Below are 27,638 nucleotides of genomic sequence, written 5' to 3'. Positions count from 1 at the left end.
CACACTCGCGTGTATGAACTTTCATTTATTTGTTATTGAAAATGATACAATATTATAATGTTTTATGTGATTATAAAACAATCCACGAAGTATTACATGACAGCAGTGTGAAATCAGTTCCTATTGATGCAGCAATAATAATAATTTTGAATATAAACTTTTGGTACACATGTTGAACGACCTTTTATCATCACGAATGTTTGACATCATTTAAAGGTGCATTCTTACTGTAACCGAGGTATTATCAATGCTCTCGTCTGTCGCCACTGTTTCTCAATTGTTAATCAAAAACTACGTGAACGTCGGATTGGTTAAAGAGTTTATTTAACGGGACAAAGAAAAAGCATGTTTATTATATATATATATATATATATATATATATATATATATATATATATATATATATATATATATATCATAAACGTAAAAAAATATATAGAATAATAGTCAAAATAAATCTATATATTGGTATACATAGATTTGTTTGTCGATGTAATAAGGAAAAGTTACAATTTTAGAGGTGTTATATCCTCATTATACCTAAGTATTTTTAAATCTAATACTTCTCATCAGAAGAAGGACTAGGGGACTAGGTTGCAGTTTTACAATAAAAGATCTAGATGAAGGAATAATTGGGAAATATTAAGGTATCTGGTATCTAGTGGAGTGATGGACGAAGAGTGTGCGGAGTATCTGCGGTGGCTGAACTAATGTGGGTGAATTTAAGTTAGCTGGAAACTTTAGATAAATTTGAAATTATAAGAATGGGAAATATGAGAAATATAATATGGGGAGGATTATGACGATATAGAGGGAATACACAAGAAATAGTGTTTTATAGCGGTGTAAAGGACATATTCAACGAGTAAAGTCGTTAGATAAATAAGGAAATATTATAAACACGTAATAAAAGATAAGGAGATAGTAGAATAGAGTAAGATTAAATAAAATAATATATATATATATATATTTAAAGGAGATTAGAACAATAGTCTAAAGAGCTGAGTGTATTTCAATGTAACAGTGAAATTACTAGTTTAATTAAAATACAGGAAAGAGAAAGTGCTCGTTGTAATTTAGATATATAATAAGATTATAATAATCACATTACTTAATATATATATATATATATATATATATATATATATATATATATATATATATATATATATATATACATATATTTGTAAAGAAGTGAACCATGGCGGAAATTCAGTCGACTAAAATAAGATGGAAAACGAGGCGAGGAAATGGAAAGAAAAAAATAAAGTTTAGCAGCTCGAGGAAAGAAAGTATCAGAGGAGAAAGTTCTTCAGCGTCGATGGATGTCTACGTGAGATTTCGTTGTTTGTAAAATTAATCAGGAATATTCATGTCAAAGTGGTACCAGTGCTTCGAATTCGTCAGAACAATTTCCATTAAAGAACATGTAAAATAACATGTGGCAATGTGAAAATGCAATGTGATAATACAAGACAAATTAGATTGGAGACTCTTATTTGAACCCTGTAACAGGGCATGTCTAGTCCGTTACGTCATTCCATTTTTCTTCAGGGATCTTGGCGATCTTTATCTGGTTTCTCATGTAACAATGCCAGCAACAGAATCAAGCCGGTCTAACATAAAAAGTCTGATTCATACAGACTTTTTTCTTTAGGGAAACACACATACATATACACATGTTCACGCACGCACACACAAGTTTTCTCTTACAAACTCCCTCTCTCCCCCTCTCTCGCTCTCAATCTTTGTATAATTATTTTGATTTTCATATTACGATTAAATGCCGAGGGTATCTAGAATTAATAGATTTCAAGAATTGTCTACCGTTTTCCTCTTTTTTTATTTTTTCTTCATTACTGAAATATTTTCAAAATACGAATACGTCAGAAACAGAGGTGGAAGGATTGACGAATTCTTAGTTTTGATTGGACAACTTAACGAGTGTCGGAAATGTCAGTTTGAAACTAAATGAAAATGAACAATAATCAAGTTCGCTTCAGCGGACAGCGATTGGGAAATGATGGAAATGAAGAGCGGACCATTTATGTTGCTTAAAAGAAATGTGATGACGAAAACGAGAAAAAAAAAACATGTTTTAAATAAAAAATAAATTTAGCTTACGGTAAACTACTGAATAATTTACGTTCGGTATACTATAAACATAAAAAATAAAGACGAATAATTTATGTCAAACGCATTAGAATAAAATTCTTTTTCAAATCCGGTTATTTGACGTTGGAGTAACCAAACATAAGTCTTATTTAAGCGGTAACCTCCAGAAGGATTTATATTCAAGAATCTGTAAGCCATAATATCGCAGAACTCTGCTTCTAGTACTGTATGGGCCGATTTGTAACATTTTTAATGATATGATATATTTTAACTCGCCTTCACATGTTTAAACTAGAAGAGTTTGGTCTGGAATTTTATTCTAATGCATTAGATATAACTTATTAGTTGTTGTTATTTGGATTTGTGATTTTTCGAGTGCAAACTCTTCTGCACGTGAACCGGACTTTCTTATTAAACGTTAAGTATAATGGATGCATTCAAAAACAAAACAAAAAAAACAACTGTTGTCCTCTGCGATGGCGTCAACTAAAATAACGCAAAAAGCTTAAAGAAAGCACTAATTCTTAATAAGTTATGTTATTTGAATTATTCGGAATATTTTTTTGTATCTTCACACAATGTATCGGTCGATGTAACTCCTGACCTTCATCAGTTGTATCTTGTAGAACTTGTGAATTTTTGTGCCAAACTTGGGAATCTGCACGGACTTTTGTACGGAATTATTTTTTAATCCACGAAAATATTACACTCTTATTCTGTCACCCATGCCCAGTTAGGAATCTTATGTAATTTGCAACTCTATGTAAAGTATTGCCCCCATTGAAGATTGAACTTTTCATCTGCCATAGGCATGTTACCTAGAACTAAATTTTACTTCATGGAACGACTACATTCAATTTTCGTGGATAGAATACATAGTTATGTTCGCAATCCCACTCAGATTCCCGAGTTCAACAAAAACGATACACGAGTTCAACAAAAACGATACAGGAGTTAATGAAAAAGTGATTGGATCACTGAACCGTTTCAGAAAGTATATTACTGCTAACGCAATCTACATGTATGAGTGTTTAATATGTCCTAAGATGGCGTAATGTTGCCACATTTGGAAAAAGGTTGCTTAATACACGCTTTCCTCCGCAAATTACAATACCGACTTCAAAATCTAGTAAGCTGTTCCATTTTCTCGTCTCTAACCAATTTTTTCTTGTAGAAGACTTCTACTTTATTATTATTCTCATTGCAAGTGTTCAACTGAACTTTAATCTACTGTCTCCCTTATAAAACATTTACAAGAAAAATTCATTTAGCTACTACTGCTACTACTAGTGGCAACAGTTTTTTCTCTTCTGTCTACCTACTTAAAACTAAACGAAATTGCCTTGGGTAAAGTTTTTTTTTTTTCTTAGAACTGCCTGTCAGTGGAACACGGTGTCCTGATGGTTCCCAGCTAATTAAAACATGGCCGTTTTTAAGTATAATGTAAAAAAATGTTTACAGCCCTATTAACTAATCAAATCCCTTGGCATCATTACGAATCATCCTTATCTTCAAGTGGGCTTCGGGATTTGACAAATAGTGACACATTAGTAAACAAAAAAGCTGAACATAGCCAGTGAAAAAATGTACAATTTATTTTAATTCTCTGTCTAATTGGCAGATTGTTAAAAACGTTGAATTGTTGGAGTCAGCTAAATTAATGTCGAGTTCAGTTTGATTGCAATGTTTTATAACTCGTTATTAGCTGACTTCATCTGCATATTGCATGTATGTCGTTCAAATATGATTTGTGATATATTTGTGATTTCTTCAGTTATGTTCCGGAGAATATTATCTTTTACATTTAAGTTTTCTTTTAGATAAGCATCGATAACTTGCGTTACTTAGACTTGTGACGTAACGGTATAAGTGCAAAATTATAATCAATTCTAAGGCCGTAAATGACAAGGTTCTCTCTAATTCTCTCTCTTCTTATCTTGAGCGCGTGGTACAGTGAGGGGGAGATGTGGCTGGTAACTTTTAATGCATCCAAAACCAAAGTCTAATATAAACAAACTCCGAACAAACCGCCCTCTTAAGTAAGACACTCTATCAAACTTCGAATACTAATGATTACTACAATACTATCTCATTAATTGTACACGCAATAACCCTTATCCCTGAGTGGCCTCCGGGTCTTGATAAGTGGTGACCTCCATGTAAAAGAAAAGTGATATTCCTCTAGAAATTGAAATATATTATTATCCGAATAGGGCTAACAGGACAAGAGCAAGCCACATTTGTAGATTATATAAAGTTCTTAAGTTCATCATCAAGCTTTCCGAGTTCAATAAGATTCTCCTGAAGATTCTGAAACGTTACATCGGCCGAAACGTTGTGAGAATAACAATCCACAACGAGAATAGTCAAATGAATAAAAACAATACAAAGTATAAATTATATCTGCTTTCAAAATAATTTTTAAGTCTAAATTAATGAAAACACATTTCTAAACAGATGTCATTTTAGGCTAAGTTGGCATATTTTAGACAACTGACAGATAGACCAGGATTTTCCCAAATAAATTTTTAGGCAACATTATTCTTTCATGGACATTTATTTACAAATTCGTGGAAAAACGGACGAATTTTGTTCAAACAAAAAAAATCATAGTTAATTTATTTTGGGGTGATGCATCAATACTCTTTGCCTCTACTTACATGCCTCAGACGTATTTCTTTGTGTGCAGCTTATTTTACACATTGCTTGATGAATCGTCACTAAACCTAGCCAAAAGATAAGTCACGTTCTAATTTAGGATTGATTTCATTTATGGATATGCGGGTCAAATATCAAAGTCACGGCTTGAGCGCGTGGTACAGTGGAGGAAGAGGTGGCTGGCTACTTTTAATGCATTTAAAACCAAGCTCCTATCTTTACATCATCAACGCTCTGATCCCCATCTGGCATCAATTGTGATGGATGGCTCTCGACTAGGGGAAACTCCATGCTTTGATAAGCTTCTGGGCTTGACCTTTACTCCTGACTTGAAATGGAACACGTACATCAAGTCTATTGCCAAGGTTGCTGGAAAAATGGCTCCATGTTTTGACAAGCATCTGGGTTTAACCTTTACTCCTGATCTGAAATGGAACACGTACATCAAGTCTGTTGCCAAGGTCGCTGGAAAAATGGTAGGATCCTTCCACATCTCCAGAAGATATCTCACTGCTGATGCAATTCTCTATCTGTATAAAAGCTAAATACGTCCAAGGATGGAGTACTGCTGCCATATCTGGGCAGTAGCTGCTAAAAACAGTCTATCCTGCCTTGACAGAGTACAAAATAAACTTCGTAGCTTAGTGGAGGATACTCTTTTCTCTTCCCTGCAACCTCTCCCACAGAAGAGACGTTGCGAGACGTTGCGAGCCTGTCTATGTTTTATCGTTATTTCTATGGCAAGTGCTCGTCTGAGCTCCAATCTCTGGTCCCCCCTTGCCAATCTTTCACGATAAACACTAGTCTAGCTGAAACCACTGTCAATAATTTTCCCTACTCTTTATCTGTGCCTAAATCAAAACGTAGATTCAATGAACAAAGCTTATTTTTTAGAAGTGCACGCCTGTGGAACTCTCTTCCGTTTGCCTATTTCCCACCTGACTACAACTCGGATGTCTTCAAGTCCAAGATAAACAAATTACTGATGAACCGCCCCCTTAAGTAAGACACTTTATCAAATCTCCATTACTAATGATTACTACGATACTATCCCATTGATTACTGTATACGCAATAACTCTTATCCTGAGTGGCTTCCGGGCCTTGATAAGTGATGCCTACCATGTAAAAAAACAACGTGAAATTCATATTTTCCGTAGTAATAACGGTTCTCTTCCTCTGAGAGTATCTGTATGTGCCCGTGGCTAAGTGTTTAACAACACGGACTGACAACATGGATGTTCAACGTTCGAATCTAGTTCGTTCCACAGTAACAGTACACTTAACCTATTAGCGGGTGTATAAATAATGTATACACGCTCGGTAAGTGAAAGTATAACAGAAGGGCTGCATGTTTGCTCATTATCTTTGGACGTTGAAATACAGTAAATCTGCCAATGACGCAGAATTCCAATGCGGAATTGAAGAGGTGCCAATATATCAACCTCTGTGTTAATATCCTCTACTGTTTCCTTCCATGATAATTGAATAATTGTTGTTTATTTTATCTGTTATGTCAACGCCCATGATTCTGAATCAGGATGCTCTTCTTCAGTTTAAATAAATCTTATTAAATACTGAACTTGGTGTCCAAGCAGTTCTGTGTAAATAGACAATCAGCAACCTGGGTTCACAAGGACAACGACAAATCTGGAGTATTGCATTTAATACACTCATAAGCTAAAGTATAACAATAATGTAGTATAATCTTAAATGGTATAAGAGTAATTACTCTTCATACAATATTTATTTTGATGTCTATATGAAAAGGGGAGTATTGAAATACTCGGGTGTCTAAGGTTTTACTGTCTCCACCTCTGTGTAAAAGTATAGAGCATTTCCTTCCCATTGTGATTAAAGCATGCTTGTTTTATGTTTTGAGAAATCAACCCTTGACATTTGAAATCCGGATGCTAAATCGCTTTCAGCCGATGTCAGTGGTGCCAGATCTCTGAACATCTGAACTAACAAGCTATTCACATTTTCTGTTTCGTATTTGCTTCTGCCTTATTTTCTAGCGCTTTCTTATTTCGCCTTCATTCCTTACATCATTCCAGGCTTCAATATCTTTTTAATCCATCCTGGGTGTGTCTAGATGTGTGCGGGGATGTCACGCCCTGGTTAACAAGACATAACTCCCTTGTTTAATTGATTCACTTATTTATTTACTAACAGGCCGCCTGGCGTTGCCCGGTGGTAAAATACACCTTAATATATTTGAATTTATGCACGTTTCATAATTATTATTTACTCACTAGGAGTAGACACACAGGCAATCATGAAGGATTTCTCTTGAGAACAACTTATGGTGTTCTCTGAAGTCTATGTGACAACAAGTATTCTCAGATTTCCAATACTCTCCACCTTTTTCGATAAATTTGCAGATGAATTTGCGTTACTGCAACATCCCCTGACCAATGATTTCTCGTTGGCAGCGACTATCGGTCTTTTTTGGAATTTGGACGAAATAAGCCTCCTCAAGGTCCTAGTCTTTTTTACACACATCCTAGTGTTTTGTCTCCTCGGTCATTTTATCCTCTTTGACTCTCACTTATTTGGTGTGCCACTAGTTTATAGTAACGAAAGAAAAAAACAAAAAAAACAAAAAACAAAAAGAAAGCGGGAGAGATTATTATTATTATTATTATTATTATTATTATTATTATTATTATTATTATTATTATTATTACTATTATTATTATTATTAATATTATTATCATTATCATTATCATTATTATTATCATCATCATCATTATTATTATTATTATAATTAATATAATTATTATTATTATTATTATTATTATTATTATTATTGAGCCAATTTTCTATTGATTATTATTATAATTAATAAAATTATTATTATTATTATTATTATGATTAATATAATTATTATTATTATTATTATCATCATTATTACTATTATTATCATTATCATTATTATCATCATTATTATTATTATTAATATAATTATTATTATTATTATTATTATTATAATTAATATAATTATTATTATGATTAATATAATTATTATTATTATTATTATTATACTTAATATAATTATTATTATTATTATTATTATTATGATTATTATTATTATTATTATTATTGAGCCAATTCTCTATTGATTATTATTAGGACTAGGACAATAGCAAAATTTTCTCATTGTTTTGACTCTCGAGTGTGTCAGTTATTAGCTTATATGTTTTATATAAAGTTATGTGGTTCTCGGTTTTCTATGTCGGATATATACTCAAGAGTCAAAACAATGGAAAGAATACGCTGTTGTCATAGTCCTAATTATTATATTATACCCGATATATAGTAGTGTATCCCGCCGCGGACCGATACTAAAATACTTATGCTTAAATATAATATTTCTTTTTATGCAGATTTCGCATTTATTATTATAAAACTAATGCCCTATTAATTATTAGATTATTAGATTGCCGCCCGGCGTCGTCTGGTCATAAAATACGCTTAAATATAAATGCAGATTTCGTATATATAAATATAAAGAAACGTCTTTATTGGTTCCGATATTATATCCAGTATATATAGTAATGATTTCAAAAGTATTCAAAAATGACTTCGATACCATCAGCTGGAATCAAAACCAAAACATTAAGAGCTCCAGACATATTCGTTATTTAGCGTTTCAAGCTTCGGTGTTATCGTCTGAACTATCGCCAAATGAATTAAAGAGTTCAAACTTAAGAGAATACAGGCTAAAAATGTATATTTACGCATGCTCAAAAGTTAATCGATCAACTGTTTTTTTTATTAGGACCAATTTTTGACCGCTAAAAATCAAATCGATGTCTTAATGCCCTATATATCAAGATTCAAGTCTACACCCTAAATATTCAGAGAGGAGTTTGCTAGAGACGTTGCTCACACACAAACAAGTTAACTTTATGTATATATAGAGGGAGTAAAAGAGAGAGAAAAAGATATATACATCTATCTATCTATTTCTGTTTGTCTGTCTGTATGCATGTCTGTCTCTCTCTCTCTCTCTCTCTCTCTCTCTCTATATATATATATATATATATATATATATATATATAAAATAAATTACAAAAGTTATATTTCAAATTTTAAGAATTTGACCATGTTAAAATATATTCCATTAAGTAAGTTGACATTCACAATTCTTGACAACACCTGTTTTGTAGCGCAAAATCATTCATTCAATATTTTTTATCAATCAATAAATCTATTCTGCCCGCCATCCTGCATAGTAAAAAGCACTTACCAATTCATTAAAAGAAAAGAACATACACATGAGCCCCATTAAAAAATCCGAAAATTGGGAGAAAAGTTGTAATTACCTTTTATTTTTTTATTATGCCATGTTTGAATTTTCAAGTGACTTTTTCAACGTATTTTATCGGAACCCTTACGCAATTATATGCAATCTAGAAACTCTGCATGAATAGAATTAAGTGTAATGAAATGAAACGAATCATCTAATAAGAACGCATAAAAATGAATAATTAATGAACGTTCGTTTTCTAAAGGAATATGCAAATTTGTTAACCACCATAGAGTCGTTCGCATATCCATGACTGAGTATATAAGAAGTTTATTTTAATAAATGTTAAAAGAAAAGTAGCCAGAGAGAAAAAAAAACTTTATATTTATTGGAGATTTTTTTTACTTGATCATCCTCAGGTTTCTAAATTCGGATGTAAGATCGCTTTTAACTGTAAACACTGGTGTCACATCTTTTGCCAATTGAGTTAATAAACTACTCACATTTGTGACGGTGGCTAAGTAGTTAACCACGTGGAAAGCTGGGTGTTATAACTTCGAATCCAATTCGATCTACAGAAACATTTTCATCGAACCTATTCGTGGACTTGTGTCTAACATCTTACAGATAAAGTAAATTAATACCTACATTTTCCACGTTATTATGTTTGTTTTTGCCTTTCTTTCCTTATTTGGTCTCTTTGTATATCTTTCTGTTTATGTAGTCGCAGTGTCGGAGCCGCTCTCAATTTATCTGTTTTGTCTATGCGTGTGTTTAATGTACGCCTGTGTATTGAGCGTTGGTTTACAAGACTTAACCGCCTTATTTAATTTGATGCCATTTCCCCTCGCTTTATTTTGTGCTGGAATTTCAAGCCAATTTTACTTGTCCGGATTTCGCCTTTTAAGATCAGTTCGTATAAATAACAATTCCCCCTCGAATAAATTCCTTCAAGTCACTTAATAGATATTAGATTACTTAAAGTTTTTCATTACTAAATGAAAATCAATTGAACAAATTAATTAAATTAACAATAAAGTGACAAACTATATATTGAATCATAGCCTCCGTTCAGTTTCAAGAAACAATGGATACCCCCTGAAGTATAGCTGCTTGTGTAATTGTAAAGTTGCGCAATTTCCAAATAAACCTCTCTTGAATCAGCTTGATTTGAAGCTCAAGACAGCAGAAAACAATGCTCAGATAAGCAAAGAGCCGATACGGAACCAAAGATTGCCAAATATTAAATTCACACAAAATTTGATTTCAAATGATGTAAGCGATATCAAAAATGCCTTTATCGCCACCAGAACGCAAGATTTTTACGTTACTGGCATAAATATACTTATTTTAGCGTTGGCAAAATGTGTTGATTCTAGGGGTGCTACTTTCGATCAAGAATTTATTTTTGAGCAGAGATATATAAAAGATGGCTTTCCATGTGATAGGGACATCTCCAGAGAAAATCCTAACTTGCTCTATATGTGCTTCCGAGTAGCACTAGCTCACACAACGGCATTTATATTTACTCTCTATCGCCCCCATAACAGCGGAGGTACTATCTTTAAAAGCATATCTGAGAAAATTGACCAAGTTCTATTAGCATATCCTTCAGCTAACATTCACGTATGTGGAGACTTCAATGTTCACAATGTGGAATGGTTGACCCACTCAAACAAGAACGATGATGAGGGGAGATTCTGTCATGATTTCTCCATTGATTATGACCTCACTAAGATTGTTCACGAACCCAACCGTGTGCCCGACAATGACGGCCAGTATGCAAGTTTCCTAGACCTTTTTCTTACAACTTGCCCTGAACTATGTTCAGTTTCCGTTCTGTCTCCTCTTGGATCTTCCGACCACTCAGTTGTATCAATTAAGATAAAAATGAAATGTAATAAGTCCTCAGACGTACCTCTCCATCGTACAGTATATCGATACACTATGGCTGACTGGGATAGTTTCCGTACATTTATATCGGATCTTCCTCTGCGTTCCATGTTTAAAAAGAATATGTCGTCTATAGTATCAGACCTGACAGAATGGTTAATTGTAGGTATAGACAATTTCATACCCTCGAAAAAGTTCCAGCAAAAACCTAACAGCCAGCCATGGTTTTCTCCAGAATGTGCTGCTGCTATTGCGCACAGAAATCACTTTTTCCACTGCTTCCAACGTAACAGATGTATGGAAACTAAAGCCGCTTTCAGGACTGCCAGCAACCATTGTAAGAAAGCAATAAAGAACGCAAGAGAGTTATATGCTCAGTCCGTCAAGTCCAAAGTAGCTGAGCAGCGGCTTGGTTCCCACCAGTTTTGGCAAATTGCAAACAGAATCTTGAACAGAAGCGTATGCTCCATCCCAACTATCATAAATGGACCTGAGTTAATCTCGTCAGCATCAGACAAAGCTAAACTCTTTGCCAAGAAATTTGCAGCCAATTCTACCCTTTGCGACCAAGACTGCCAACCCCCAATATTTCCTCCTGTATCAGAAAACACACTATGTGATATATAAATACCTGTATGTGATGTTGCCAAGCTAATCAAAAACCTTGATTCCAGTAAGGCAACCGGCCCTGACGATATTCCAATTATAGTACTCAAAAAACTTCAACCAGAATTAGCACCCATACTCACAAAACTGTTTAAACGTTGTCTTAAGGAGAATTACTTCCCATCACCCTGGAAAATTTCATCAGTATGCCCTGTATTGAAGAATTCAGGTGATCGTTCATCCCCCTCTCAGTACAGGCCAATAAGTCTCCTGTGCGTCATGAGTAAGTTGCTGGAATCTGTGTTAAATAGAGAAGTAATCAACCATCTCAGCAAAAATAACCTTCTTAGTGACACACAATATGGTTTCCGTTCTGCAAGATCTACAGCTGATGTGCTTACAGTTATATCTCATAGGATTAGCGAATCTCTCGACAGAGGCAACCTTTCTAGGGCAATTGCTCTTGACATATCAAAGGCCTTTGATAGGGTATGGCATAAAGGTTTACTTCACAAGATCTCCAGCTATGGTATTGCAGGAAATGTCTTCTCAATTATTAAATCATTTCTCTCTGATAGGTTCATAAGAGTAGTAGTTGATGGGCAAAAATCAGAAGCTCACAGTATAAATGCTGGAGTCCCTCAGTGGTCGATCCTGGGCCCAACTCTTTTCCTGATCTACATAAATGATCTTCCAAATCACATCCTTACATCATTCGTAGACATTTTTGCTGATGACACTACCATCTATGGTAGCACATCTGACAGTAAACGACCAAGTTCTCTCCTCTGATCTTGATCACGTTGTACAATGGGGAAAGGAGTGGCTGGTTACTTTTAATGCATCTAAAACCAAGCTTCTATCTTAACATCATCAACGTTCTGATCCCCATCTGGCATCAATTAAAATGAATGGCTCTCGTCTTGAGGAGGCCTCAAGTTTTGACAGGCTTCTGGTCTTGACCTTTACTCCTGATCTTAAATGGAATACGTACATCAAATCTGTTGCCAAGGCCGCTGGTAAAATAGTCGGATCCTTCTATCGATCTAGTAGATATCTCACTGCTGATGCAATTCTCTATCTATATAAGAGCCAGATACGTCCAAGGATGGAGTACTGTTGCCACATATGGGCAGGAGCTGCTAGAAAAGACTTGCCCTGCCTTGATAGGGTTCAAAATAGACTTCGTGGCCTGGTGGGAGATGTCTTTTTCTCTTCGCTGCAACCTCTGTCTCACAGAAGAGATGTTGCGAGTTTGTCTCTGCTTTATCGTTATTTTCATGGAAAATGTTCAACTGAGCTTCAATCTATTGTCCCCCCTCGCCAAACTTTCACAAGAAACACTAGACTAGCTGAAAACATTATCAATAATTTTCCCCACTCTTTATCTGTGCCTAAACCTAAACATAGATTCCATGATCAAAGCTTCTTTCTTAGAACTGCACGCATGTGGAATTGTCTTCCGTTTTCCTGCTTTCCAGCTTTCTATAATATGGCTGACTTGAACAAATTTCTAATGAGCCGTTCCACTTAAGTTAACAAATTTACCGAACTTCAATTACTATCGATTACTATATTGTCCTTTTGACTACTCTACACTCTTTAACCCTTATCCTTGAGTGGCCTATCGGCCTTGATAAGTTGTGACGTTTATGTAAAAAAAAAGATATGTTCATCTAAATTTAAAAGTTAAAAATCGCAACAACTTTCTTGTAAACCTGATAGTTAGCCATTTTAGTACATGCTAAACTCAACCTCACTTAACGTCGATTATTGAAAGGGAACTGGTGTGTCTACGTGATTATTCAATATATCTATATATATATGCCCTACCGTATATTATATATACAGTCAAGGTCAAAATCATAAGACCACTTAAGAAAATAAGCGTTTACGCATATTATCGAATTTTAATCAAACAAATGGTTGAAACCATTGGCAAAAAGGAAAATATGATAGAAAAAATGAAATCCGTTTCATTCAAAACCTTAACCCTGATCTAATAATTATTAAAAAAAAACAAATGATAACACCACTGATAGTTTATCTAACAAAAGGCAATTATAAATTACTAAAAAGGCTCTCAGTATTTAGTATAGCCTCCATTATTACGAATTACTTCAAAAATTCTCTTCGGCATGCTTGCGACTAAGTTTTTTATCAGTTGCGAAGGAATTTTATCGCATGTACTGAAAACTGAATCAGAAAGTTCCTTTATCGAATCATACTGGGTTCCAGCCTTGAACACTTCTTTTGCCATCCATCCTCAAAGATTTTCAATGGGATTGAGGTTCGGAGAACATGCTGGATGATCTAACAATTCTATATTATTTGAAGAAAAGTATTTTCGTGCTTGTCGAGAAGTGTGTATCGCAGCGTTGTCTTATTGGAAAATCCAAATTATTCCACACAGACGTGGACCTTCAGCCCTGATAGAAGCATTTTCAAGCATTAAATTGTACTTCAATGATGTTTGCCGGCCTTTCACTACTTGCAACTTTAGAGTCCTAGCTGACGAGAAAGCACCCCAGATCATTAAAGACCCTCCTCCACTATGCCGAGTTGAAAAAGTCTCTTTGGCAAATTTTTATCATGCCAATAGTGTTGAAATCCATCTGGACCATCTCGATTAAACTTTTTCTCATCGAAGAAAATTACATTTTCCCACTTCTCTTCATCCCAAGTCTGGTATTTGGCGGCATATTTACGTCGGTTAGTTTTGTGCTGTTCAAGAAGACGTGGTTTCTGCAGTCGCTTTAAATGATCTAAACCCTTCATTTTCAGATGCCTTCTGATGGTTTTAGGACTACATTCTGCTGCTGTTTGGCTTTTCAATCGAATTAAGCTCATACTGGAGTTTTTTTTTAACTTCTTCTGATACGGCAATCCAGTGATGGGGTTATTTTTTTTTTTTTGTCGACCTGGACTCTTTTTGTTCCCATATTGATCTGGATTTCTTTAAAAAAATTGTGATGACCGTTTTGCTACGATTCACTTTTTCTTTTTTACACGGTGGTCATCACTTATCAAGGCCCGGAAGCCACTCAGGGATAAAGGTTATGGCAAGTACAGTACGTTAGTGTGAAGATTTAATTAAGTTTTTACTAAAGAGGTTGGTTCATTAGGAATTTGTTTACGTTGGACTTGAAGACATCGAGGTTGTAGTCAGGTGGGAAGCGGGCAGATGAAACAAAATTCCACAGGCGTGCAATTCTAAGAAAGAAGCTTTGTTCAGCAGTATTTCATCCTTGGACGTACTTGGCTTTTATATACATAGAGAATTGCATAAGTAGTGAGATATCTTCTGGAGCGGTAGAAGGATCCCACCATCCTTCCATCGATCTTGGCAACAGACTTGATGTACGTATTCCATTTAAGATCAGGAGTAAAGGACAAACCCAGAAGCTTGTCAAAACATGGGGCTTCTCCTAGAAGGTTCTTGATTAGCTTGGCGACCCCATGCACATATATTTGTATGTTACCTAGCGTGCCCTGAGTTATAGGAGGAAATATGGGGAGTTGCAATGGATCTATTGGAGAGTCCACCCCTATTAAGCTCAAAGATACTTCCTCTCTCAAACTCTGATAATGGTCTCCCTTTTGCCATTTATAATTTAGTAAGATGTTTTTAGCCACTAACAAGTTGCTTTTAGTAACATAGAACGCTTTTCGTATTCATTTTTTATGAACTAGCCGATTTTATTAAAGTGGTCTTATCATTTTGACCAGGTGAAAATGTTTGTCTTTTAAAAAATAATTATTAGATCAGGATTAGGGTTTCGAATGAAGCAGATTTCATTTTTTTCCATCATATTTTCCCTTTTGGTAATGGTTTCAACCATTTGTTTTATTAAAAAATCGATAATATGCGTAAACGCTTACTTTCTTAAGTGGTCTTATGATTTTGGCCAGGACTCTGTGTATGCAAAACAATAGTTCCCTAAGGTATATATATATATATATATATATATATATATATATATATATATATATATATATATATATAGTAATTTATAAAATATATATGGCGATTAAGCTACACTGAATATTCTGCGTTTCATCCAACTATAGGATTCGTCAGGCTTATGCGCGAATTCTGTGGTTGCTTCTTGTTTTTATATATGTTGAGGATTTCTAGTTGGCCACTCAGCTTTCTAGTATCCACCGCGCCCCTTCCTATCAGCCAATGGGCATGCATTTTATCAAACAAAGGATCTGTTTTAGAACTAGGTTAGTGGTTTTAGGTAGACGTTCTCCTTTTTTTTCTACATATAAATATACCTATGTGTACACACATACATGCACACATACACATACATATGTAGAATGCACACATACACATACACATACATATGTAGAAAAAAAAAGGAGAACGTCTACCTAAAACCACTAACCTAGTACTTTTAATCGTCTTTTCATTTCATCTCGCTACTTTCAATTTTTCAGTTTCATTTTTTTTTTATATTTTACTACTCGCCTGAGGATGACCAATGGAGGTCGAAAATGGTCAGGATAATGGGAAATTTCTTTTTTCACTCGGATAAAAACGTTTGGAAAATGGTCCGACAAAAAGAAAAGGAGGATTACAAGAAAAATAAGCAAGAGTTATCTGTGCTATTTAATGAAACGTGCATATATATATATGTATGTATATATATGTATATATATATATATATATATATATATATATATATATATATATATATATATATATATATATATAGTTGGCTGGTTTCCTGTTCAAAAGTTTTAGTAAAGAGGAAATCAAATACAACACGTATATAGAATATGTGTTGAAGCCATCTAACACGAACAATAATAAACAATTAAAAATAAAGTTTATTTATATTTCGGTGAAGAAACTCATCCTTGTGAAGATATATTTCTTTCTTCTACTTATGCCTCATGATGGTATTTTTAAGCGAGACATATATATATATATATACATATATATATGCATAGATATATACATATATATATATATATATATATATACATATATATATACGTTAGGGGAAGATTATTTTGGATAATTTTTCCACAATTTTTTCATTAAACAACTTGCTTACAAGAGAGTTTACAAGAGATATGTAAGTAAATCAATAACTTATAATACCAAAAACTATTAGCTGTTTTATGTATTAAATATATTAAACTATTACATATCACCCAATAAATTGTTCCACTGTTAAAATGTATACAGTTTTAGGAAGCACTATTCTTTAAATAACACGCGTCAAATCGGATTAGTAGTTTACAAATTACTGTAATTAATTTCCGAATCATTAAAACAATGTGAAAATCTTAATTGATAAAGAATTGCATGCTAGTAATAAAACTACTATTTAAGTAATGGTTTTATATGTGTTATTCGACTTTTTCCCAGTTGAAAACAATACGGTTTCAGTTTGAACAAAATTAATGCAGTCATATTTTAATGTTTACGTTTAGGCATTACATCCATGAAGTACAGTAAAGATTGAAGATAGAAAAAAATATTACAAGTTGGCCTTACACTTGGCTCGATAACAACAACAACAATTATAATAACAATATCATGAGTCACAATAGCAATAATAATAACAATAATATTAACAATAATAATAACAATAGTATAATAACAATAATTACAACAATAATAACAATAACACTATTCATAACAAGTATAATAGCAATAATAGTCATAATGATAACAATAATAATGATAATAACAATAATAATGATAATAACAATAATAATAATGCCGGCAAGTAACCTTTGCATAAGATATTCAGTTATTTAAGCAATTTATAATAAACAAAACAAATTTAAAAGTATTTAACCGACTCATATAAAGCTTTTCTAAATACTACTTATATTGGTTTCAAGGATGGAGTCAGAACTTTTGAGGGTTCCTCAGTTTTCACGGGTAAAGCCGGGACAAGGATTTTTCTAGTTGTCCATGAAATCATTTTAATTTCGCATGGATCGTCTTAGATTTATTTTCTGAATTCGGTTTTGCTGTATCCAAAATCTGTTATGCGGTTGCATTTGTGTTGGTGGTAGTGGTAGTTGTGAATAATAATAATAATAATAATAATAATAATAATAATAATAATAATAATAATAATAATAATAATAATAATAATACGAAAAGAAAAGAAAAAGACGAAGGAGATAAAATCATCTACCGCCATCATTCATTTGTTTAATTGTATATGTGCCTCCGAGTTAAACTTGAATCATCCAAATAATGAAAATTGATGATTTTCGTCTGTGTTTTCACCGCTGATAAAAAGCAGCAATTCAGAGGCTTTTGTTATGCAACCGCCATACCATGAGTTAATAGTCATGCCATATTCTGTAGCAGATTCTTGATAGAGATCGCCACGAAAGCATAGAGAGAAAGGATAAATATCCAACACCCTTCTACTGGCTATTCAAAAAATATATTTGATATATAGTTTTAAATAACAATGGGGATAAATTTTGAATATTTGGCAGGTGGCCCCAAGGAAGAGGGACATTCGATGAATTGCACATTCGCAGATCGATTCCCTGTAAGGAATGCGTAGATTTCCACCATTGTTTATGGAAATGCATAATTGACCAGGAATATGGCTCAAAGGATTAGAACAATTGGCATTTAGAAATAATAAACATTTCTATATGAAAGAATGTTTATAAAAATCGACACAACAGAGCTGATTCATTTTTTTCACTGCCAGACATTCACGCCACCCTCACGCGCCTTCAGTGATGGTAACTAAATCCAAAACTGCTGTCATTATGAAATAAACACAAATATTTTTATAGATCAGCTGTGTTGTGTTTTATTCGCTGTCAGTGTGTGTATATCGTAGACCAAAGATAAATGTCGATTTAGAAATTATATGGACTGAAACGCACATCTGGAACAAACGATCGTAGCGAATATATAACAGGAAATACTTGGATGTTAAATAAATAAAAACTCTTGTGCGTGTTACTTTATAATCTCTCAGATGGTAAATAAAAAGCAGATAAAATATGTTATGTATGCTATATGTTTACTTTTACGTGTTGTGTGTACTAATATGCGTGTGAGTACTTAAAACAACGGTTCATGAAATATTTTAAATGTCTGTGAAAATGTTTACGAAAATGAATATATATAATTAAAACAACCTTTAGATTAAAATGCCTTCAAAATTTGTATTAAAACATGGTTTCCATTAACAAATTCAATTATAAGAAAGCTTGAGTAAAAATCGAAAAAATGAAATTGGATAAAATATGTGTCCGTATTATAATTTAAATTTAGCTTTTCTGGCTTTCACCGTGACAAACTGCTGTACTAAATTTTCTGTGTAAATTGCTTGGCTTAGTTCATGCGCAATGCTTATAGCAGATAAGACAACCGCTCCTGAGACATGGAGTTCCGAAGAAAATTTATAATTAGTTTCGATTCAAAGAAACTGCGCTCACATCATGGCAAGGTTACAGGCCATATGGTTCAACTTCTGTGTGCAACAGCTATGTTTGTATATAAATTGACAAGTATGTTTCATTCTATAATTGTGAACCAAATGTTGTGGCAGTCTAGAACTGAGAAATCTGGTCATCGATGCATATTGAACGTTTTTGTACCGCTTTACTTATGATGTTTATTCGAAATTACAAGCTATACCAAGTAATCAAACAACCAGGAAAAAGTCAGCTCCTAATATTAGTGGCTACAACACGACTTTACGTGCGGATACATATATTTCGAAATTTATTCTTATTTTTCGACTATTTACATCGCTTCCGAAAGTTCTGTTGTCTGATAACACACGACTAAACAGCTTTCAACTTTGATTCCCATCATGTTTCCGGAATGGTTTTAGCTGTAAAGTAGGTTACGCACTTCTTCAGAATAGTCTATCGCTTAGTTGAGGCGGAAAATAAATTGATATATGTTATTGATAGTCAAGGAAAGAAATAGAAATAACTGACCAGCCTAAGCATTTACAAGACTAAATCAATGACAGTGGAATATAATGTATATCATGTATATCGTGCATATCATGTATATACTGTATATCATGCATATCATGTATATCATGCATATCATGTATATCATGCATATCATGCATATCATGTATATCATGAATTTCATACATATCATGTATATCATACATATAATGCATATCATGTATATCATGTATACCATGCATATCATGTATATCAAGCTTATCATGTATAATATGCATATCATGTATATCATGTATATCATGCATATAATGTATATTATGTATGTATATTATGAATATCATGTATATCATTAATATTCTGTATAGCATGTATATCATGTATATCATGTATATTATGTATATCATGTATGTCATCTATATTATGTATATAATGTATATCATGTATATCATCTATATAATGTATACCATTTATATCCTATATATCATGTATCTCATGTATATCATGCATATCATGCATATCATGTATATCATGTATATTATGTATATCATGTATACCATTTATATCCTATATATCATGTATATCATGTATATCATGTATATCATTTATATTCTGTATATCATGTATACAATGAATATATTAGGTATATCATATATATCAGGTATATTATGTATATCATGTATATCATACATATTCTGTATAGAATGTATATCATGCATATCATGTATATCATGTATATCATGTATATCATGTATATCATGCATATCATGTATATCATTCATATCATGTATATCATGTATATCATTCATATCATGTATATCATGTATATCATGTATATCATGCATATCATGTATCATGCATATCATGTATATCATGTATATCATGCATATCATGTATATCATGTATATCATGCATATCATGCATATCATGTATATCATGTATATCATGTATATCATGCATATCATGTATATCATGCATATCATGTATATCATGTATATCATGCATATCATGTATATCATGTATATCATGTATATCATGCATATCATGTATATCATGTATATCATGCATATCATGTATATCATGTATATCATGCATATCATGTATATCATGCATATCATGTATATCATGTATATCATGCATATCATGTATATCATTCATATCATGTATATCATGTATATCATGCATATCATGTATATCATGTATATCATGTATATCATGCATATCATGTATATCATGTATATCATGTATATCATGCATATCATGTATATCATGTATATCATGCATATCATGTATATCATGCATATCATGTATATCATGTATATCATGCATATCATGTATATCATGTATATCATGCATATCATGTATATCAAGTTTATCACGCATATAATGCATATGCATATTGTACACAATGCACATAATTTATCTCCTGGTTTGTATTCTTTGTAAGATCCTATTATTTGCCATTTCAAATTGAAAGAAATATTGTTATCCTTGAGCCGCCAAATATGCTTGGATAGGGTAGTTTGTTTTAACAGGGGGTGATTTTTAAATGAATATTTGTGCGATGAAATTCTATGTTTTATTAAGCCAGATGTGGAACCAAAATATATTGCCTCTTGTTTAGTGTAATTATTTTCCGGTAGATAAGGTGTTGGGTTATTATATGGTGGGTTGGTTTGTATTTGATTGGTAGATTGGTTAAAGTTGGTGTCATTATTTAATCGGGTTGTTGAGTTATGGTTGCTATTAAATTTATTTACATTTGGGGTTTTTGATACTGTGCAGCTATAGACTAGATTTTTTATTTTACATGAGCCTTGTAGGGGACATTTATTTTTTCTTCTACAGTTACATCCTGCTATATTTTGTATAATTGTATTTTGTAGCTTTTTTTTTATTGTTAGAACTAATTATTTTTATGAAGGTTTGGCATAGTAGAGTAAGACACTTTGATTGTATTCTTATTGAATATTTTATTATATCTAGAGGGGGGCTTTAAAGTTCCTATCCAATATTTTTAAAAGTTCTCTGGCTAAGTTTGTCTCATGATTTTTGGAATATGGAGGATTGAAGCATAGGGTCTCCTTATGTCTGTTTTTACGTTTACGAGTTTTGGTTTGCTGTTCATTTGTATTAGTATATAATACGTGTGGTTTGGTTTTATCTTTTCTTGCCTTTTGGTATTTTTTTAACTCGTATACGGAAAGACATTGCCATATTATAGGTTATTACGCTCTTAGTAGGTTTATTTTCAATGCAGTTTATGTTTCTATCATGTTTATTTATGAATTTAATTTGTGAATTGTATCCTGAGTTTTTAAGGGCTTCATTGTAATATTTTTCATTTTTGTTAAATGTAGATTTGCTAGAAGACAGCCTAGAAATTCTTAAAGGGACATTGGGAACTATTGATTTAAATATTGATTTATGGTGGTTTGATTCATTATGGACATATAATACAGATTGGTTAGGTTCATGATAGGGTTCAAAGGTAGGGTTCTCAAGATTTAAGGTTATGTCTAAGAAATTAACAATTTTTTATTAGGGTCGATTTTTATAGTAAGTCCATAATTTTTAAATAATTTATGTAGAGATTTAATTGCTTTTTCGTAATTATTATTTGTAGAGTTAGTTACGAAAAGTGCATCATCTCTGTATAGTCCTCCATCAAGTTTGAACTGTTTGTGGAGTATACAATGAATTTCATTTAAAAGGAAAAGGCCAACTAGATCGGTGACCTGAGCCGAGTCTGTTGCGCCCATTAAAATGTTGAAATGGTTAGGGGTATTTTTCCTGGTCCAATACATATTATCAAAGGTTATTAAAGACTTTTTAGCTACAAGTATTACTTTAATTTCGTCGTGAGTTATATTAGTTAGTTTTCGTGCCATTAATAGAGATTTATTTAGTAGGATCGGCGATATTGATTGGTAATATGATTCAATATCAAAAGAAAGAAATTTACCGGTATTCTTATTTGGAATGTTAGAAAACCAGTCGATTACTTGGTTGTAAGATTGCCATATTTTATTACAGATTTAATATTGGGGATAATTCTATCTAATATGTTTTTACTAACTAGTCCTATATCTGATTTTGAGGGGCAGATGAGTCTAATAGTAGGATTAATATTAAAGCTTTGTTTGTGGTCTTTTAAAGTAAATCTCGGGGTACCTGGTACTGTTATGTCCGTGTATTTATCTATTTTAAGTTTAGTTAAATGTTTTTTGCGTCATTATTGATTCCATTTAGTGCTGACTTGTTTGTTGTTTTGTAATTTTTATTAGGTTTCTTATACATTAGATTTTTATACTGTATATAGTCCATTGTGTAACAATTTCTAGTTTTATCCGCCGTTACTATCAGTTTATTTTGGTGGCCTTTTGAAATAGATTTCGAAAATTTTTTATATTTTTAAGGGTTGGAGTCTCCTTTCTTTCTTCAGTTCTAAATTTAGCGTTTTAATCAAACGTATGCTAACCGATATAAAATATTCCATTACCGTTCTTTTTGAAAATTTATCATTTCATAAGTTGAAAAGCTACAATAAACATCCATATGAATGCTTTGACCTTAACTGCTGATTTTAAAAGGCGAAGAATTAAAAGGTAAATACATATATATATTTATATATATATATATGTATGTGTGTATATATATGTATATATATATATTATCTTTGTATAGATTCTGGCTCAAATATTTCAGAAATCTGTATTTTCATTGAAATTCATATAATTTTGTGTATTTTTTAAACTTTCATGCTCGAGACTTTTTCTGTCCGTCTTACTTTTCTCTTGACGAATATTAGAGCAGAACAAAAAGATATATTTTGATAGAGAGTGTCAAGTGCCTTTAAAGACGTCTGTACAAAACAAATCTTTATAAAATGTGGCTTAACGTTATGTGTGCATCTTACTTTGATTTGCTGCCATGTCGCTTACACATTCATAGCGATTGTTAAATTACAATGCTGTTTACGTGTCAATATTTGAGTACTGAGTTTAATGGAATATATTCTATGAAGGATAGATTAATTTTTACTCACCTTTTCTAAACTGTATTTCTTACTTTTCGGTCCAAGCCATGAGGTCTCCCTTAATAGCTTCTCAACGGAATTCTTCACAAAGTTTGTCATTTCTGTTATCTGGTTCGTAAAAATAAGACACGTTATACTTAATTTAATTGCATTGAAATAACTAAATAAACAGTGACATTTAGTATATATATATATATATATATATATATATATATATATATATATATATATATATATATATATATATATATATATATGTGCTAGCAGAAGTACCCGTCGTGTACTGGGTTTAAAAACAGCCTACATAATGGACTGTGATTGATGAAAGTATGATAGGTTATGAAAAGGAGGGGATTGTAATGAGATAGGTTTTGATACTCAAAAATTTTACCCTAAGCAAAATATGATGAAAGTAAAGATAATTTTCGCGAAAATATATTTTTTATATCAACTTTGTTTCCATTCGTAGCCAAGAGTGACCAATAAAATTATGTTTCCTTACAAAGAGAAATGTTATATATATAATAATATAAATATACAAGAAATAAATGTTACCATAGTCAATAAAAGTTACTTTATGGTAGAAAAGTTCATTGTTTTTTTATTTTTAAGTAGCTTGTAATTTTTTTTTAATTCACGAACCGGTTTAAAAAAACCGAAATGGCAGCGACTTTGAAATGGAGAGCACCGTTTTCAATTTGAAGGAGGGGCACCTAAGCATTCAGTGTTAACAATTTAAGAGAGTTACGTCAACGTAAGGAATATTTATAAATATATTTTAATATTTAATATTTTCCGTTATTTTGTGTTTGAGGGATATTCGATTATAGCATGTGTAGGTTATATAAAAATTCATTTAAGTAGTTATCGCCTCAAATTTCGTTTTAATTTCGTTTCGTTGAAATTATTTCAAGTAAAGAGCATTAAAAACTATTTCAAAACAAAAAAAAACATGAACTGAACTTTTATTGACTATTGTAACATTTATTTCTTGTATATTTATTTTTTCGGGTAGTCGTTTGTTGGCTTTTCTGCTAAACACTCTTACTAAATAATACCGACGAAATATCGAAAGACAAAGAAACAAAAACAGTTTGAAAAAAAATGAAGGTTTACTTACTTTAATAAAATAATCCGAAACAGCAAAATGGATATTAAAAAAGTAAACACATAATTACTTCAGTTTTTTAAAGCAAAGAATCGATATAAATATGAATAAGAAGAAAATGGCGCCATTTTCAAGCAGAACAGCTCATTTTCAGTTTTACAGTATTGAACGGTGTAGTATTGCGCCGTCGGATTCAGGGTTGTTCTATTGTAATGTAAAGAACACACAAAAAGGGTTGTAATCAACTGAATTCCTTCTGGTACACTGACAAAAACGCTTAAACAGATATATGAATAAATATAAAAAGGTTATGTTTTTAAAAAGACACGTAATCACGTGAGCAGGATTTTTTTATTTCTTTTGACACGATAATAAGTAACGTTCTTATTTTTTATTATTTATCTATTCATCTATTTTCGAAGGAGTGCCACGTACAAGTGGAGAAGGAAAAAAAACAATGTTATGCAAAATTTGTATCGAGAATTGTCTAAAGTTCCGACTTTCTTTGTTGGCTTTCACTTTAATAAGAACATAAATTTATGAGGTGAATTTATTCGACACAATATGATTCAACGTGAATTAAGATCAAATTTAAGGTGTTATTGTGGATTCTCACCCTTTTTAAAAACCTTATTAAACTTTGTGACATATTTATATTCTATGGAAGTCAGGCGTGAACGAACACCCAATAATTTTATTATACCATATTTCTTCAAACTGAAACATAATTATTAAAGTATACTTACGCAAATAAATCTGAAAAGTCTTTGTTAAAGTTTGTGCCATATTTCCATGAAGTACAGGCGCGAACGCAGACCCCACAATTTTATTATACCATCCTTATTTAAGTTGAAACATACTTATAAAAGTATTTTTATGTACATCTATATAAAAACCCTGTAATTTATTTTACATTTTTATCCATACATTGGGAGCCAGGCGCGAATGCAGACCCCAAAATTTTTATGAATCATCGTTCTGCCAGATCAAGCATACCCATTCCTGATCCTCGATACATCTTCTATCATTATATGTAATCAGTTTTTTAAAATAGTCAACCATATAGGAGCCTATTCGTGACCACACACACACACACACACACACACACACAGACGTTCAGCTTTATATTATATATATATATATATATATATATATATGTATATGATCAATACGTTTTGAAAAATATATATCAATTTAGCTACATAGAATATTCCGCATTTTATCCTCGTGAGGATTCGTCAATCTGGTGCATGGAATTGATCTTGCTTCGTGTTTTTATATATCTCGATTGTACCGGGCTTGCTAGTCAGCTAATCAGATTCTTAATCATTTAGATACCTATTTATTGTAGCCAATGAATATGTGCACGTGTTTTTTTATGTTTTAGTGCGGATTTTTTTTTTACATTTCTTTGTAGTCGGAGATAATCTAGTTTCAATTTGCATGTTTAATTACATTTTATCTCATAGTTGAGTATTTGTTTATGTATTAGTTTATTATTAAGTTATTATTATTTTCATTTTTGTATTTTAATATCATTATTATTACTATTATTTATTACTATTTACTATTAAGATTATTTATGTATTACTGTTATTACTTTATTAGTATTAATATGATTAATTATTATTATTTATTATTATTTATTATGATTATTTTTATTTATAATTTTAATAATATTTAATAACCCCCACCAGCAATATATAAAAGCAGCATCGACATAAATAGTCGAATAGTCAAAAAGTCAAATAGTCGAATAGTAAAAATGTCGAAGGGTCAAAACGGAAAATAGAGAAGGGTAGACATTAACCAGACGTCCAATGGTTTGGTGCGAAGAGGACCGGGACCTTAGGGAGACTTATTGGCAACCAAATTTCCGTGATCGCTAATAGTTATTGCCAACGAAGTGTCAATGGCAAGCGACTGTTGCGATATCGCAAATTCATTTGTAAAGGTTATCGAACAAAGTGGAGAGTATTGGACATCTGGGGAGGCTTTTTGTCACCCAGAAACCACGGAACACCATCGGTTTGTCAGTGAGAAATTTCTCCTGGTGACATGTGTGAGATCTCCTAGGAATAATAATAATAATAATAATAATAATAATAATAATAATAATAATAATAATCTCAATAATATTAGCATTAATAATATTAATAATGATCATAATAATATTAATAATAACATTAATATAAATAAAATTATAATAATTATAATGATGATAATAATAGTAACAATAATATTAACAATAACATTAATGATAACATAATAATCATAATATTAATACTAATATTAATAATAATATATATAATAATATTAATAACATTACTAATATTAATAATAAACAATTTAATAGTAATAATAATATTAATAATTATAATGTTAATAATAACATTAATAATAGAATTAAAATTCTTAACAATAATAATAATAATAATAATAATAATAATAATAATAATAATAATAATAATAATTCTGATTTCGTTTATCAACGTCTCCCTGAAAGGGGATGGAATTCATTTCCAGAGAATTTCCCTCAAATCTCGGCTCAAAACCAAGAGCTCCAAAGATAAAGGATTTTCCTAAGGATCTTGGCGGTACCTACAATAGCGGAAGTCTGAAGGCCACCTAAAACAACGGGGATTCGTAGTTTTTTCAATTGTCCTTTTAGACGACTTAATACTACTCCTAGCGTACCTACTACGATCGGGATTATTTGTGTTTTAACACCGTGTATACGCCTTATATCCAAGGTCAATGGAGCATAATTGCTCCTCTTCTCGTTCTCTTTCTCTCTCACATTCCTGTACCAGGGTACTAAGAAGTCTACAATCTGATAGTTTTTGAGACCTTGTCAATGACTATCAAATCTGTTTATGTTTCAATTGCTTTCTCCTTGGTATCCCTCGAGCCTTTCCGACACCCTTTCTGTTCATCAGGGAAAACACAATTACTCACAAGATGTTCATAAATTTTTTTCTCAAAGATTCCATTTAACAGTTTCCACGTTAGTGGTAGAAATGTAATTCGTCT

The 27,638-nt window shown here is 32.0% G+C and overlaps 1 protein-coding gene across 1 annotated transcript in view; it reads right to left on the bottom strand.

The window, feature by feature from the left end:
* LOC145296663 (membrane metallo-endopeptidase-like 1) overlaps positions 1 to 27,638 on the bottom strand; it is a 336,498-nt gene that overhangs the window by 117,256 nt on the left and 191,604 nt on the right. Inside the window, exon 12 of the mRNA XM_080142602.1 lies at positions 23,507 to 23,605. Coding sequence (XP_079998728.1) covers positions 23,507 to 23,605 — 99 coding nt within the window. The remainder of the gene's footprint in view (positions 1 to 23,506; positions 23,606 to 27,638) is intronic.

This window comes from Euprymna scolopes, chromosome 17 (assembly GCF_053919585.1).
Source record: "Euprymna scolopes isolate OS-2025 chromosome 17, ASM5391958v1, whole genome shotgun sequence".
Classification (NCBI taxonomy): domain Eukaryota; kingdom Metazoa; phylum Mollusca; class Cephalopoda; order Sepiida; family Sepiolidae; genus Euprymna; species Euprymna scolopes.
The sequence above is the reverse complement of the archived record's forward strand: the minus strand, read 5'-3'. Positions and strand labels throughout refer to the sequence as shown.